The 16,236-nt window shown below is 46.6% G+C and overlaps 1 protein-coding gene and 1 long non-coding RNA gene across 3 annotated transcripts in view; one reads left to right on the top strand and one right to left on the bottom strand.

Moving 5' to 3' along the window:
• LOC132909218 (uncharacterized) overlaps positions 1-3,992 on the bottom strand; it is a 224,767-nt gene extending 220,775 nt beyond the window's left edge. Inside the window, exon 1 of the long non-coding RNA XR_009658508.1 lies at positions 3,587-3,992. This is a non-coding gene — a long non-coding RNA (uncharacterized LOC132909218). The remainder of the gene's footprint in view (positions 1-3,586) is intronic.
• A 119-nt stretch (positions 3,993-4,111) lies between these two features.
• LOC132909174 (toll-like receptor 6) overlaps positions 4,112-16,236 on the top strand; it is a 47,103-nt gene continuing 34,978 nt past the window's right edge. The window contains exons 1-2 of one of the 2 annotated variants that reach the window (XM_060963833.1): positions 4,112-8,778; positions 11,283-12,099. In XM_060963833.1, the coding sequence (XP_060819816.1) occupies positions 5,109-8,762 (3,654 nt within the window). In that variant the 5' untranslated portion in view covers positions 4,112-5,108 and the 3' untranslated portion in view covers positions 8,763-8,778; positions 11,283-12,099. Of the gene's footprint in view, positions 8,779-11,282; positions 12,100-16,236 lie in introns of those variants that run through there. The other variant, XR_009658501.1, reaches the window with a different exon arrangement.

The raw sequence follows: 16,236 nt of genomic DNA, 5'->3' as shown, positions 1-16,236 counted from the left end.
CATTCGTTATTTTAACGAACACGAGAAACACACCGGGTAGGTTTATACGCTCTAAGGGCCGCCAAATCAACGACATCGCAAAAGCGATGTATGTTTTTCAGTAAACGCGCGTCCCGATTGTGTTCTTATCAAGTTACCCTGATTCAACGGAAAATCTGTTATTCGCGTAATATTTGATAGATTAATTAGAACGAAACCACATATTCAAAATGATATCTTGTTTTCATCAATTCTCTCGTTTACGTACAATATTACGATTTCGCGAGTTTCAGTGACCAATTTAATGAATAATCAATTAGATGCGTTAATGTAACTGAAGCGTAGCATTTGTACCAAAATTCGCTTCAATTCTAAAAATTATTAAATCATATAGTTGAACATCTAACCGCGTAAACTAGAAAATATATGTCGATTGAGACATTCGAAACTTTTCTACGGTCGCTAATGATTCTGCAAAATCACAAAAGACTGCGGAGTAATGGTGCTGAAGACCTTCGCGGTAACATATAGAGTAATCTTATAATCCAGACTAACTGCCATTAACGTCGTGAAACTTACAGTAAAGTGACGAAACTTTCGTCAAAAGTTTCTTCGATTCGATCGAATGTAACGTGCTATTGCATAAATACAGGACATTTTCGTAGCCTACAGGTACATAATTTCTAGCAAGCATTAAGGATCGCAATGGTAACCGAGCTACGCTGTAGGCGACGCGTACAAAGAATCGATACACGAGTAACGAAAAGTCGTGTTGGCGAAGTACTTGAGAACTGAACGATGCTGACTGTGACGTTACCAGGAAAGCTCGTAGCTTTTAATAACATCGATTCCCATTGGCACGAGTATCGAGGCGGCCGGTTTTGTTTGCGAACGAAAAAGGGCTTTCAGAGAAGCATTCGACGCGAGTATTTATGGGGCGGCTCTCTCTTGTCCACGCCACTCGAGAAAGCCACGAGGAATCATCGAGGAAGAGGCAACCGGCAGCAGCCTCTCTTTGACCCCTCGCTCGTTTTAACCCCTAGGCAATTAATCCCTTTTGCTCGATTAAACTCTTATTCTAGCTTTAATTAAAACTTCTTTTCCACCGTCATTCTCGAGCCGGACCAGAGCTACTCCGCCCAGAAAGATCGCGCGTCACCAACGTGATTCGCTCTCTCTTTACATGGAAACTGAATCTGCCGCTAATTGATTTTCGAATCGGAAAGAAGAAGCAAAGTTTCGCTCGGCGAGCGAGGTCAGCCACTATTTATCGGTCTCGTAGCAACGTCTATGATAGCAGAGAACGAGAGGAAGATCCTTTTAAGCAATTTCGAAAAGGGGTAAATGGTAAAACAGAGAATAAATAAGATAAACAAGGGCCAAAAGAGAAGGAAACTGAGGGAAGTTATCTAACGCGAACAAGTGTTTCTGATCCTTTCTTACAGCAGAGAGCACCTGTCCGTCGAGGAACGTGTTCGTAACCATTGCTTTCACCGATAGAGACCTATTTCTGGCAAACCTCGGAGTTTAGGACTTCGTAGAGTTGACTTTACCCCGGCTGCTTCTCGCTTGAAAGGAAACTTTCTTAGACCTCCCTCGAGCCTTTCGTCAGAGTTATAACGATTCACGATCTTCTCCAGTTTCCTAACGGTTTTAATTACGATCGTCCATAAGGCGTGATCTCGCCCTCTTGGCTATGAAGCAGATATTAATTATGTTTCGAGAGATCCTTCGATACCCGTTCGGTTTCCGCTGATTTTTATCGGCCGATTATTACGTAATACGCCGAGGGGATCGACAGTTTTGAATCTCCGTTAATTACCGTCGAATAATAAAGTATCTCTGTCAGGATTAAATAATATAGTCCTGGATGAACGAAGAGGAACATCGAGCAGCAGTGACGTTTATTTACGACCGATAATTCCTCGTAACAGGTGATACCGTCCGGAGATCTCTTTCGTCTTGGTATGCGTCAATTAAGACGGTGATCAATCATTCCCGGTAAGAAACTCTCGCGTCGGATACGTCGGTGAAACGGACCGTATATTTGCGTGGGAGTCTCAATGGTTTAGCCGCGCTCGAGATTTCTAATCGAACCGCGACTATAACCGCGGTCTAATCTTCGCTCCTTTCGAAACCGCTTATCCTCCGCTCTATGCGCTGCAAGGAACGAATTTGTGCGCGCGCAGATTCCCCGAAATTCAATTCATCGCGACAGGGAACATAATACAAATCATGCGGGATCATCATCGATCAAGTCGAAAGTCTCTCGACGGGTGGACAAGAATGAATCAGCGAGGCTTATTCAAAGCGTATCAAGGACCCGATCCTGCGGAGTCAGTTCGTCGTGTTACACACAAATCGAACATCTCGATAGTCTGCGAAGATCGCCGCGCGTATAAATACGTGCCCACCCTCGAACATACAGAATATTCAACTCTCCCTTTTCCTTGTGGACTGCCCCTCGGCCGTCCTTAGCCGCGTAGAAAAAGAAACAGAAAAGCACGCCGGACAACCGACCACTTAAAAATTGATCGAAACCTTTTTATGAGCAGTCCATGGACAAGGGTGGTGCTCTGAATATCACGTGGATCGCGATAGAGAAACGAGAGCGACAAGCGGAGACGAGAGACCGGTTCGTGGCTCTCTTCGCACAAGTTTACCGCCCCAACCGCGAAGTCGCTTCTTTTCTTGTCCACATAAATTGAAATTATTATGAATATATATGGCTTTGTTAATGTCCAGACTGTGAATGTTTATGCATTTATTGAAGATTTATATGTACAGCATGGTAGAATGTAAAAAATATTTCACGTACAGTACTCGTTATATTTGAAGAATTAAATACTGTGGCTACAGAAGGTTTTTGTAAATACCCTTATTTTCCAACGAAGCGTATTTTTATTAGCCTCTACATTTCATTTTCATCTGTAGACAAATCTTTTGTAGTCGCGTATATTTATATTTAATCGTATTCATAAAACTCCGAATTTCCATAAATATTCCCAATCGAGTGATATTAAATCTGATAATATACGGATAATAATATATGGTACTAATTTTATGATAATATATATACAGATAATTGAAATACCTATATTTCAAATATGTGAAAAATCGTGCCATCTATGATAAAATATATAACTGCTATTTATTTGCTATTAATTTTTCTCATTCTTCCTCCTCCCCTGTCTTTCATATATTATTACTAACATGTTATTGAATTAATAATAAATAATCATATAAAATCGAGTTCATATATGTTTCACTTACAATTAGAGTGAAATAAAGCAACTATAAAAGGAAAGAATTCGCCATTTATCTCCAACACGGAATTCAAATGACGCTGCACCTGCGCAGAATCGTGCGCAATCGCATAGCTATGTTACATTTCGAATACTTCGCAAACGAACAAAAAACATAGTGTTGCTTGAACAAACAAAAAATTCCCAAACCCAACGCAGCCAAGAACGCAAGGAGAAGTAAACAAACCTATCTACTTGCGTCGAAAATAGAGCACAACGCGTGCCTCGCGAAGATTGGCTGCGCAATAGCTTTACGATTGACTTACGATTTTACTGAAAATTCCGCCATATTGTATTCTTACCTTTTACAAGCATTCGTAGACCAGGGTGATCGTCCCAATAAGAATAAGATTTCATCGTACAGGCGAGGATGGCCATCGATGTCGAGGTATAAGATGTCTCGGACGCTACGAAGCCCTTATAGATGAGGGAGCACGAAACACACGCGAGTTCGAACACAAAACACTTTCGATCGGACAAACGGCGAGAAGATAGAAACAAGTTGCGTGTAGCATCCCTTTCCACGCATTACTCTATTGCATTGGACGTTCGCGTATGTATACTATACACTGCGTAACTACGTAACATACCGGTGTTCGTTGGAGAGAAGTACGCGCGATTTCCACGTAGGTGAGTAAAAGACGGAAGAGAAGAGTACGAAGCAACACGACTATCTTTCTTACTCCATGGACGGTCGACGGGAGGCGCGTGCTCGCTGAATGCCGGTCCTCGGTGTGTTAGTGCTGCCGCCAGTGGTGGGGGAAGGAACGATTGGTGGACGCTGCGTCGAGTTAGATGCTGTGGAGATCTCAACCGTCAGTTGCGCGGTGGTCGCCGTACCGGGTGTCACGGTTTAAGGAATTGTACATCGTGGATAGCCTGTCCGTTTCCTTATTCCTTTCATTCACGAACTCGTGTAGTTTTGTTTCATCGACAGATACATGGAATTTCAGTGAACGAAATTTAAATCATAACCTCGAACAAAGTGTCGATTATATTGGAGACGTGAATCGATGATACACGGTAATGGGAATGGGACATTCGTTGGAAAAATTACGGAGCCCCCAGCGTTTTAGCGGAACGCGAGCATAGTGTTGTCTCACATAGCCAAACAGAAGTATGAGCATCTCGTCGCTGGGAACGAGGTTAATTCGCGCCGGTGAGTCAGCACCGTGAACAATTAGCATTTTGATAGCGGGGGGGTTGGTAACGAAGTTTACGGGATGCGCGAACTGAAATCACCGAGCATCTCGACGCGTGCGTAATTATCCGCAGATTTACTCTGTCGTTGGTACATCGTCGAGGACTTTCTCAGTCAAGTTGAGTGTCTCGCGAGTCGTAACGTGTAATAACGGCAGGTTGATGAAGGGCACTCGCGCGCGCGCTGGATCGAACGATTCGCCGACAGAGTGAAGTGTGATTCTTTTAAAGTGTAAACTACTTGGAAGCACTACAGTGAAACGCGATAATACTGGTACCAGAGCACCCTCTCGTAAATCGTTTATAAACCTGGCGCGCCATTCGGACGACAGGTCGACTGGCAGTGAACTTCGTCCCCTTCAATTCCCATTAACGAAACTCAAGAATTGTTGGGATAGTTGAAACGATCTGACGCGTTCGAGCAGTAATAGCGAGTTCGGCATCGATTACCGGAGAGAGGGGGGCACACACATGTCAGTCACTCGGAGTAAATATTGGAGGGCGTACACGAGCGACGACAACGTGCGTTAATAACGGAGCGTGTAGGACTACCGGGGAGCGGCGTGTGATGACCGGAAGTAGACGGAGGAGCGAAAACAAGGGAAGGCAACGAGTTCGCTAAAGATGCGTGGGCTCTCCGGTCCAGAAGGGTTCGGGAGATCGGTGTCGCTGTCGTTGGCCTACTGCTACTATCTTCTCGTGCCGGTGTACCACGTGCTCGCCGTGACCAGCGAACTGCCACCGAGGCTCGATTTACCAGAGTATTGTTCGTGGGACTCGCGACAGGATGGCGCGCTCACTTGTATTCACCGTTACACGGGGAACGACTCCCTCAGGACGAACTTTTCACAGGCGACTAGCGAATACGTGACGTCGATCAACGTCGTTTGCGAGGATTCAGAATCATTGGAAAATGGTATACTGAACGTGGAAGGGTTCGTACAGTTATGGAGATTGCGATCGTTAAGGTTGACCGGATGCAAGCTGGTTCATTGGCCGGCAAAAGTTTTGAGCGGTCTGAGGGATCTGCGCAATCTAACGATCAGGAGCTTAAACGGACGAAAGAGCAAGTACAGCTTGGAGCTGGAGAACGGAGCGTTCGACTCGGTGCCACAGATTGAGAAGATTGATTTATCGTGGAACAACATCTGGCAGATACCGGAACACTTGTTTTGCCCGCTATCGAACCTCCTAACGCTGAACATCTCTTGGAACATGTTGAAGGATATCAACGAACTGGGATTCAGGGATATCGCGGAGAAACACCCGAGACGTCAGCAGGAATCGACCCCGTCGCCTTTCCCTTGTTCTCTGGATGTGCAATCGTTGGATGTGTCGAGTAATCAAATTTCGGTTCTCCCTGCCTACGGATTTTCCTCGTTGAAGAGGCTCCGCGTGCTCAACTTGTCGAGCAACGCGATCTCCATGGTTGCAGACGAGGCGCTTCATGGACTCAGATCCCTCGAGACCTTCGACCTGTCTGGAAACAGAATCGTCGCGTTACCGACGGAAATGTTTCGGGACGCGGCCAAGTCACTGAAGGAATTGCGGCTGCAGAACAATTCCATCAGCGTGCTGTCACCGGGCCTGGTCGCGGACATGAATCAGCTTGTCGCTTTGGATCTGTCGAGAAACGCGTTGACTAGCGCCTGGTTGAATTCCGCCACGTTCTCTGGTTTGATTCGACTGGTTCTTCTGAATTTGTCTCATAATCGAATAAGTCGATTGGACCCGGCTCTGTTCAAAGATCTTTACACTCTTCAGATATTAAATTTGCAGTACAACGAGATCGAAACGATACCAGCGGATACGTTCGCGCCCATGAGTAATTTACACACGCTAGATCTAGCTTTCAATCGACTGACTTACCTGGATGCTTACTCTCTCAACGGATTGTTTGCACTTTCTCTGCTGTCGCTCGATTCTAATCAGCTCGAAGGTATTCATCCGGATGCCTTTCGCAATTGTTCCAGTATGCAGGACCTGAATCTATCCGGGAACAGTTTGGACAGCATACCGGTCGCACTGAAGGACATGAGAATGCTGCGTACGCTGGACCTCGGCGAAAATCAGATCAGAAGCCTGAACAGACCCGGTTTCCGTGGAATGTCCAGTCTGTATGGATTACGAATGATCGGAAACGAGATCACGAACGTCACTATGGAGGATTTCGCTGAGCTTCCGGCTCTTCAGATATTAAACTTGGCACGGAACAAGATCGAGGTCGTCGAGGACGGCGTGTTTTCCACGAATCCAGCGTTGCAGGCGATTCGTTTGGACTCGAATTTGTTGCAGGACATGACCGGTATGTTCGCCAGCGCACCTGGTCTCCTCTGGCTGAATATGTCCGACAACATGATCGTGCAGTTCGATTACAGTTATCTGCCGGAGAAATTACAGTGGATGGATCTGCATAAAAATCTTATTATGGATCTCGGTGTCGCGCCACAGGGCATGAGATTACAGACGCTCGACGTGTCGTTCAACCGGCTAACGAGGATACATTCGAGGTCGATACCGGACTCCATCGAGCTTCTGTTCGTCAACGACAATTTGATACAGACCGTGGAGCCTCAAACGTTTTTCGACAAGTTGAATCTTACCAGGGTGGATCTCTACGCGAATCAGATCGTCAAAATGAATCTGTCTGCGTTTCAGTTGACCCAGGTGCCCGCGTATCGACAATTGCCAGAGTTCTACATCGGTGGCAACCCCTTTATATGCGACTGTACAACGGAATGGTTGCAAAGAATCAATTCGTTGTTGCTGAGACAACATCCGAGGGTAATGGATTTGGAGTCGGTGTACTGCAGGCTTCCGTACGATCGTCACAAATCGTTCATACCGTTGCTCGAGGCGAAACCGTCTCAATTCCTCTGCACGTACAAGGCACATTGTTTCGCGCTGTGTCATTGCTGCGACTTCGACGCCTGCGACTGCGAGATGACTTGCCCGACAAACTGCACTTGCTATCACGATCAATCCTGGTCGGCGAACGTAGTGGATTGCTCGAACTCCGGCTACAAAACCCTCCCTGGCCGATTACCGATGGACGCTACCGAGGTTTACCTCGATGGAAACAATTTCGGGGAATTGAATTCCCACTCGTTCATCGGCCGTAAGAACCTGCAGATTCTGTACGCGAACGATAGCAACATCATCGCTATACGCAATCATACTTTCAGCGGTCTGAAGCGTTTGTTGGTCCTTCATCTGGAGAACAACAAGATAAGCGTGCTCAACGGCGTGGAATTGATGCCTCTGGAGAACCTGAAGGAACTCTACCTACAGAACAATCTACTGACGTATATAGATAACGGAACGTTCCTTCCGCTACGTCAGCTGGAAGTGTTACGATTGGAAAACAATCGACTTGGCACTTTCGCTGTTTGGCAGCTCGGCCAGAATCCATATTTGGTCGACATCGGCTTGTCCAGCAACCCATGGAGTTGCGAGTGCTCGTACTTGGACCGGGTACGCGAGTGGATGTCCCGTAACAGAGCGAAGATAAGCGACTGGAGGAGCGTCACCTGTTCCCTTGGTATACCTATTACTCTTCCGGCGAACGGATCGGTCATAAATTGCGCGGCATTAACAGGCACGACCTCGGTCATCGAGACTCGACCGCTCGAGGCTTACTTGCCGCTAATGCTCGCCACCGTCGTGCTGATTTTTGCCATGGTGGCGCTGTTGTGTGGTGCATTCAGGCATCGTCGTACCCTGAGGACATGGGCTGCCAGCAGATGCGGCCTCAGAGCGTGTTACAAGACAGCGGCTTTCGAGGATCAAGAGAAACCCTTCGACGCCTACATCTCCTACTCCGCCGTGGACGAGGCGTTCGTTTCGACGATTCTGGTACCTGGTCTGGAGACTTCTTACCGGCTGTGTTTACACTACCGTGATCTAAGCGCCGGTAGCAACGTAGCCGATGCAGTGGCGGAAGCGGCCGATTCTTCGAGACGAACCATCCTAGTATTGTCGAAGAACTTTCTGCACGGCGAGTGGGCCAGATTCGAGTTTAAAGCGGCTCTGAGGGACGCTCTGAAAGGGAAGGGCCGCTCGGTGATCGTGCTGCTGGTAGGCGGTGTGGGTCCACGAGATCTCGACGCCGATCTCAAAAAGAGAATCTCGTCGCACACCGTGCTGGTGTGGGGGGACAAGTTGTTTTGGCAGAAGCTAAGGTTCGCCATGCCAGACGTGTCCCCTGTTCCTGTTTTGGAGAGACCCCTGCCATTGCCGCCACCGCCACCGCCCCCGGCGCAGCATCAATGGACGTAGAACTGCCATTATTTAGGTAAGAGCCGTTATTTAATCTTCTTACTCTCTAAGAATACCTTTGGTTTTTTCTTTTCCCTCCCGTTGGAAAGGAGTACGATGGACATCCGAGTCGAGATCGGCAACAATAGTCAAACGCGAGAGTGGGTGTAGAATCGAGGCAAACTCTGGATTGAAAATCGAGCCGAGATCAATGATTTCTTTCTATTTTGAAGATAAACGTTTTTTCTTTCCCCGCGGTTGCTTCACAAAAGAACAGCGTTTGCTCTCTGAATCGATCGTTTACCAGCTATATCTAGCAAGCAAAGTATGCCGATTCCATTTCCAGTTCGCTTCGATTCTAAGCTACTCCTGCCCCTCTTCCAACCAATCGTCTCGAAAGAAAGGATCTCACTGTTCACCGGCTTAGTCATTCGCCAGATTTTTATTATACCGAATCGATTGTTCCGTCAAGCTCGTCGAATTTCAAGTACATTCTACTATGTGTCCGTGGTTCGATCGGATTTATAGCGAACGCGCTTAAACGATCGAATCCATTCGTAGAAGCCGAAACACGTACCAGTACAGCGATATCCTCTCTAACGGCAATGCTCTAAAATTATATATCATACCCAAATGACAAACTAACGAGATCGTAGCCGTTTCATTGAACACGAGCCTCGACCTATGGCCTCGATTTAACGGCGGCACATTTCGCACCATTGTGATCGAACCGTGAATGGGGTCATCTTCGGCGGGCGGGTTTTGCGGGAACATATGGAACGATCGAAAAGTATACGAACCGGTATTACGCGTGGAATTTGTCGTCATCGTCGGGCCAGTTGTCGTCGAGTTCAATTAGAAAACTCTATTGATCGAACTCACCCTCCGTGGTGGGCCGTTCACGAGTCCGCAACAATTCTCACCCACTTACCAATTAAGTTGCCTTTATCGGATGGCTCCCTGCCAGCGTGCAAAGGAACACAGTCAAAATTACATCGTCCGCTCGTTTCGCGTACGGACATTACCTTCAATCGATTATCATTGGCGTCGTCATTGCCGTTCTTAATTCAATACAGGTTTCGACGTGCATTTTGCACGACAACCTATTCGCTTTCGTCGACGTCTAACGTTAACATGTCCCCGATACCGAGCACCACCGCCTAGCCTTTTAACGCAACTTGACGATCTATACCATAACACATGGCTAATTTTCTCCGTGGTATATGAAACCGAGACGTTCTACTGTTCCACTTCTTTCAATCCATGTTTCTATGGAATTTTCATAATACCGTTCATTCGCGATCTAATTAAACGATTAGCGCGTGTAGCCTGCTCTACTTCGTCAATTTCCTTTCATCCCTAGTGGAAAAGTTATTAACCTCTGTGTCTGATCTGAAGCAATTTTACTCTTTGGAGGGTAACACGTTCGTCGGAATCACATATTTGTGCTACGGTTACGCATTGTCGGTGGAACAAGGAAATTAGGAAAGTCGATTGATTGGCCGATCCCTCGGAATTGTGCGGCGACAATGGCGTCGCACCCCCTCAGCCGACTTTGTTCCTTTTATTCGTGTCAGGTGGCCGTCCTCGTCCACGAGAACTCGCTCGGTCGTGTTAACTTTTCGTGACACGCTTCAGTTTCAGCTGTTCGGCTCAAGCTACGTATCCGCTTGGCCAGTGACCGTTCGAGGGAAATCCGAAGGGCACAAGGGACCGTCTGTGATGGTCCCTTTTTATTCGGCGTATTCACGCCTTGTGCCGCGAACGTTTCCATTAGCGGCTGATCCGTTGATAAGCCGCATCGATACTAGTCTTGCTTTTCTTCCTGAAATTACCTTCGATCCAGTGATCTTACGGGATTACGTTAGAAATGCATTCAATCAAACGATATGTGATTGAAGTCATTTTCTATTCTCGTATTTACGTTATCTTCCGTTCGAGAAAATATACAGGAAACAGATACTTTCGCTTCCTTTCGAGGCTTCTCTGATTTACCAGGATATATATGGTAGAGTATCTTATCGTTGTATCACGCGATTCGAGCGAACATATGCAGAGGAATGTTTCTAAATTCGTCTCTCTGATGGAAAAAGTTCGTAAAGATCTTCGTACGGAAACTCGTCGATAGTCCTATTTTCGTGTCCCGAGTATTTGGAAGGCGATTCTCCTGCAGAATGAGTAGAAAGAGGAAGGATCCTTGGTTGTTAGTCTGTCGTCGAACGAAATAGAAGGAGTGGAGGCTCTTTGTAAGATCAGATCAAAAAGGCAGACGGTAACGGAGAAGCTAGGGTTTCGTCAGGCTCTCGCTATGGGGGAGAAAGAGGACCGTGTGCTCTTTTTACCGTGATTTATTGCACGCCATACGCGGAGCGGTACGGGGTTTTTGTTGTCAGTTTCGATTTCGGCTATGATGTACGAGTCGAGAAAAAATGGGTTTCCATCGATTGGCCTGTCGTAAGCTACTTCATAGCGCGCGCGCACTCTTTCAAATGTACCGCGTAATTTAGTCCCATAATTCCCTTGTATTTATGTGTTTTCCAGCTACGGCCAGAGGGTGGTTACTGGGAGAAAGAAAGAGAGAGAGAGAGAGAGAGAGGGAAAGAGAGAGAAAAAGGGAGAGAGGGAAAGAAAGTACGGAGGGCGCATAAAGCGCGCGGATAAAAATTGCCGGCGCGAGATCGCCGGTGAAAAATGCTTTTTCGCCGTCGATCGTACGGCTCTCGAAATACGTGTCCCGCCTCCTAATTGCGTGGAGCCCGGCGGCCGTTTTCGTTCGCGTAGCAAACTCTCATCCGGGGAACAAAAATCTGCCAGTAATCCCCGGAGCCGAACGCGCTGTCGAACGGAAAAGGAAAAGAGAACACACGGGGGCTGTCTCGAGGCGTCCGCCCATCGGAACAGGTAGAAATCTACGATCGCGTGTACCTGTTCGTCGCCCTTTACATTTGTACCTGACAACGGCTGGACCGAATCTGGAAGACAAATGGGATTACCACCGGCCTTGCGTTTTCCCTGGCCCTGAAGCGACGTTAGAAATTAAAAGAGGATTTGTACCGGTGGTTGATTCGTTGGTTTCTTTTTTTCTCGACGCACCCTTCCCTTGACGGTGGGTGGTCGTTTCGGTACGGATTTTCGAAATGACGCAACGGGGATGGTAAAGTCTGCGACTTTGTCAGCGTCACGTCGCGGCTGTACAGCCTTCTTCTGAATTTTGTAAATAATCAAAGCTTGGATCTATCTCGACAAGAGGATAATCTGTATCTAATTTAAAAAGTCGGGTAGACAGTGAAACGAGTTAAGTTAAAGACTGCGTGGTGACTGTGAATGCAATAAACGAGGAAGTTGAGAAAAAAGAAAACGGTTGTTTCTCTTTTAATTAATTCCCGGTCGGATCTTGCTTCTCCTTTGGTCTTTATTCTCTAGAATCTCTCCTCCTTTATTACTCTCTCTCTTTATCTTTCTCTCTTTTCCCAACAAGACTGCGTTTAATGCACGATTATTTATTTAGTCGGCGACCGTCAGTGGCCACCGCTTCAGAATTAATTGAAAGAAACCGCACGCTCCTATGCCTCTTACTCGTTAGAATTTTCTACGCACATTACGCAAATTGCACGATAAGCTTTACGATCCGTGGTACGCGAGACGGAACACCGCCACCCGGTTTAATTACACGCACATCGGAAGAACAGCGTCGTTACCTCAAAATTTGCCATCTACAGATACTGTCCAGAAGCGTAAGAAAATATCTTTCCCTTGGAAGCGAAAATATACGAAAGTAAGAGGAAGGAAGGACCAAGGGAGACGGATAAAAAGAAAGGCAAACACACAGAGCACTGTTATCCTGTTCCACGCTCATCGAGTTCGAAGCCGCTGTAGATCACGCTTAAGCCCCTCATAAATTTCTATAAATCTATTAACTCGCGATGCATTTACATAACAAAGAGAGGATATTCCGACGCGCTCTCTGCATCTGTCCACGTCGATAAAAACCGTTCGCGAGCATAATTTTCAATCGCAAAAGTATCGAGAAATCGTGCGCCATCGATCGGAGATAATGAAACGACGCGATACGACTTCTCGCCCTGGCGCGACGAAACGCTCGAAACGACAAACTATCTGTCGCGTTATTCCCTGGTCAGCCATTTCCAGATCAGGATCGCGAGAACAGGAAGGATGGATCGGCTTGACGTAACCGCGTATCGACAACCGCGCTATTACATTCTCAGATTGGCGTATCAGTCGCCATTGGCATTATCAGCTGTCCACCGGGTGAAATGCACTTCCAGCGAAACTAGTGGCAGTTCCAGTCGATCCTCGGTGGCCTCTCATTGTCAGTTCGGTGTTTTACGGGGCCACCAGGTCACCGCAGCTTATAAGGGTAGCGCAGTTTGCTTTTATCCTTTCGCCTCGTTGGCATTGTGCGCTCCTTTTCTGCGAATCCTTTCGAAAGCCGTTCTTTCCACAGGCATAAATGTAACTCGAGATATATACTTCGCGAATGAAACGAGTCAAATAAGCCGCTGGTGTTCCTTCAAAATCCCTTCTCCGTCTCTGTTTCTCCAGCTTCCTCGTTTTCCTGCTTTCGTGCCATTTCCCCTTCGTTCTCGCTCTCTTTCTCTCGCTCCCTCTTTATATAGGCGTGAACCACTCCGAGCCGCTCTTGACGTTCCAACCGGGAGGGAGATCGGGAAAACGTGCCCAGATATCCGCTTCCTTTTCGACGGTGGCCGTCTCGTAGCACCCTCGGCCAACCCCCGCCGCATTACGCCGCGAAATGAATCGCACCGTTGGAATGAATGAGCGAATAACGAGCGACGATCCCGAGTGTGATTTCCACTGGTGAATAGTTAAAGGTAGAAACGATGCGATTCGTTGAATGGCCGACCGTACCATGAAGGAAACGATCGTTATGAAATTTTCGGTGAAAATTTCCGAAACAAAAGTGTCAATATAGTTTCATTAAAAAATAAATACAACCTCTAAATCAATGGGATTAAAAACATTTAATCTAAGAATACCGTCCATAATTTTCTTTAATCCGTTTGCAAGCGATTTTCAACTAAAATCTACTATCCACTCTCCATAATATATGAACAAATATAACAGGGAGGAAAATTCGTTCCCGATATAATAAATCTGTTTAAAATTGCAATTACGCCGAGCGTGCGAGGGGTCATCGTCCTCTACAAAACGGCCCGTCGGGAATTTTATTAAAAAATACACGTGGAAATGGTGTAAACGTCAATATTTGCCCTACCCTCCTACTCATTATCCACTCTCGTTTCGCGCGTTCCTCATTAACGAAAAGGTCAGTGTTTCTACCGAATCTCTCCGATGCAATGCTTTTGCTCTGCAAATATCGAAAAATCTCCTATCGATGAGATACTGTGCGATTCCAATAAGGTGATACGATAGCACGCAATAGAACACGTTATTTCATAACTTGGGTACTTTCTCGAAAATCGTACTAATCTTATCGGACACGCCATCGTATCCAGAGTGCACCTGCATCTCCGTGCAATATTTGAAGAGCTCAGAATTTTTATGGCGCTTTTAGACCCGGTCCATACGCATCTCGTAGTTTTTTCTTCGAGTTCCGTGCACAGCCGGCCCCACTCTCTGCCACTCCTCTCTTAGTAAAGTCGTTAACAGACTTATCTCGCAGCGTGTTTGGTCAATTTGGAAAGCATCTCTTCGCTTTAGCGCTCGACGATTTCCATCCCGAGTCTCGGGTATACACCGGCTAACTTCGTCATCAGAGTGCTTCTTGCGTCTTACTTAAGAGCTACTTCCACTTTTAATACGCGCTTCGTGCTGCTTTTTATCTTATCGAACTTCTTTCTTCGCTCAACGCTTCCTCTTTTTTTTTTTATTGGCTTCAGCTCCTTCCATTCGGCGGTCCGTCTTTGTATACAGGCTCTTACGCGCGCTTTCAACTAGGATGGAACAAGGTTAACGCGGGCTGTTCGCGTTCTCTCGAAAGTCTCACGCGATCGCATGTCTTTTCTTGGTTACTCTACCTTTTTGTAATAAATTTTATAAAATTCAATAGCAGCGGCGGGAGGATCGAGGCTACGCTGGCTTAATGGCTCTTGATATTGCACTTTGACGTAAAGTTGCACAGAATTGTAAATGTTCAACAGAGTATCGTTTCTGTTCGTTCAGTGTTCGTTAATAGGATAGCCAAAGAAAAGAAAGATTAGAGTAAATAAAACGTATTGAAACGATATAAATGACAATTACGTAAAATGTATGTGAACCGGTTCGTGACTGTTGATGTTCTGTGTTTCCCTATTCCCATCACTATACCCGCTCAAAGCCAATGTCGTTACGAATAATTTAATTGTGATGTTGGAACCTTTTAAATCTTTGGTATCTTATCGAGGAAGCTATAAAACTGGCCCGCAACGTTGCCTGAATATTTTAAGGCAATTGCCATCAAAATGTTACTTTTTATTGCCTCCCCACGCGTTCGATGTATCTTTTCAGCTATCCCTTGCGCGGTCGCTCGTTTTTCCACAATTTGTTTGTTCCCAGCTGTCCGAACTCGTTTTCCTTCGGTCAGGGTTTTTTTAATCATCGAAACGGAAACGTCGCATGGAAATTACAACGACGTTCATTGCCATGCGGGAAAAATATTATATTAGACCTTTTTTTCAGCGAAATTTTTCACGGTCCGCCCTCGACCACGTGGTATTTTTATCATGGCCAGTGTAATACGGTGCCGCATATACGCAGCTTCCGTAAAATATGGTTACGTTGATTACTTTTTTTTTCTCTCTTTGCCTCATGCCCCTGTTATCCTTACAAACCACCCCCTTAACGGATCCCCATTTTACTGTGCTTTTCCCCTCGCTTCTTGTTCGGTTAATGTAAAGAATCGGATATGACTCACCAGAGAAGGGAACAGGAATTTTCAGCGGATTCATGGCGGCGTACAAATCGATACGTTCCGCGTTAAAACGCCCGCACGGATTTAATGGCCGATTTCGTATCCTTTCGGACGGTTCCGTCCTCGAATGCCGTTTCCCAAAATGTTTCTTGCGAACTTTTTAGAAAACCACGTCGTATCGACACGGTGCGCTACGCGCTGGCTCGCAGTCGAAACGTCGACGCACGAGTTTATTTGAACGGTTGACGGAGAAAGGGAGTGAAGGGGGCGAAGAACGGAAGTGCGCGAACGAGCAACGCGGCCACCGGAAATAACAGACTGACCTTAACATGGCCACTGGTGCAAACTTTCAGATGTTATGAGTGTAAACTCGGGCCGTACTATCATCCACCCCACAGTCAGATACGCGGCGCCCCGTTTTATTTATGAAACGAAAACATTCTCGCAGACCGGTGCAGCCACGGCGAGAATAATTTTCCGCGCGCCGCCGCGAGAATAATTTTCCACGCGCCGCCGTTTCGAATTAACCGCGTCCGGCTACGTTTCGGCTGATACAGAAAGTTATCGTTGCACGGCTGCGTGCACCTTGTCGATCCAGTTTCC

The sequence above is a fragment of the Bombus pascuorum genome, chromosome 7, assembly GCF_905332965.1.
Source record: "Bombus pascuorum chromosome 7, iyBomPasc1.1, whole genome shotgun sequence".
Lineage (NCBI taxonomy): Eukaryota > Metazoa > Arthropoda > Insecta > Hymenoptera > Apidae > Bombus > Bombus pascuorum.
The sequence above is the reverse complement of the archived record's forward strand: the minus strand, read 5'-3'. Positions and strand labels throughout refer to the sequence as shown.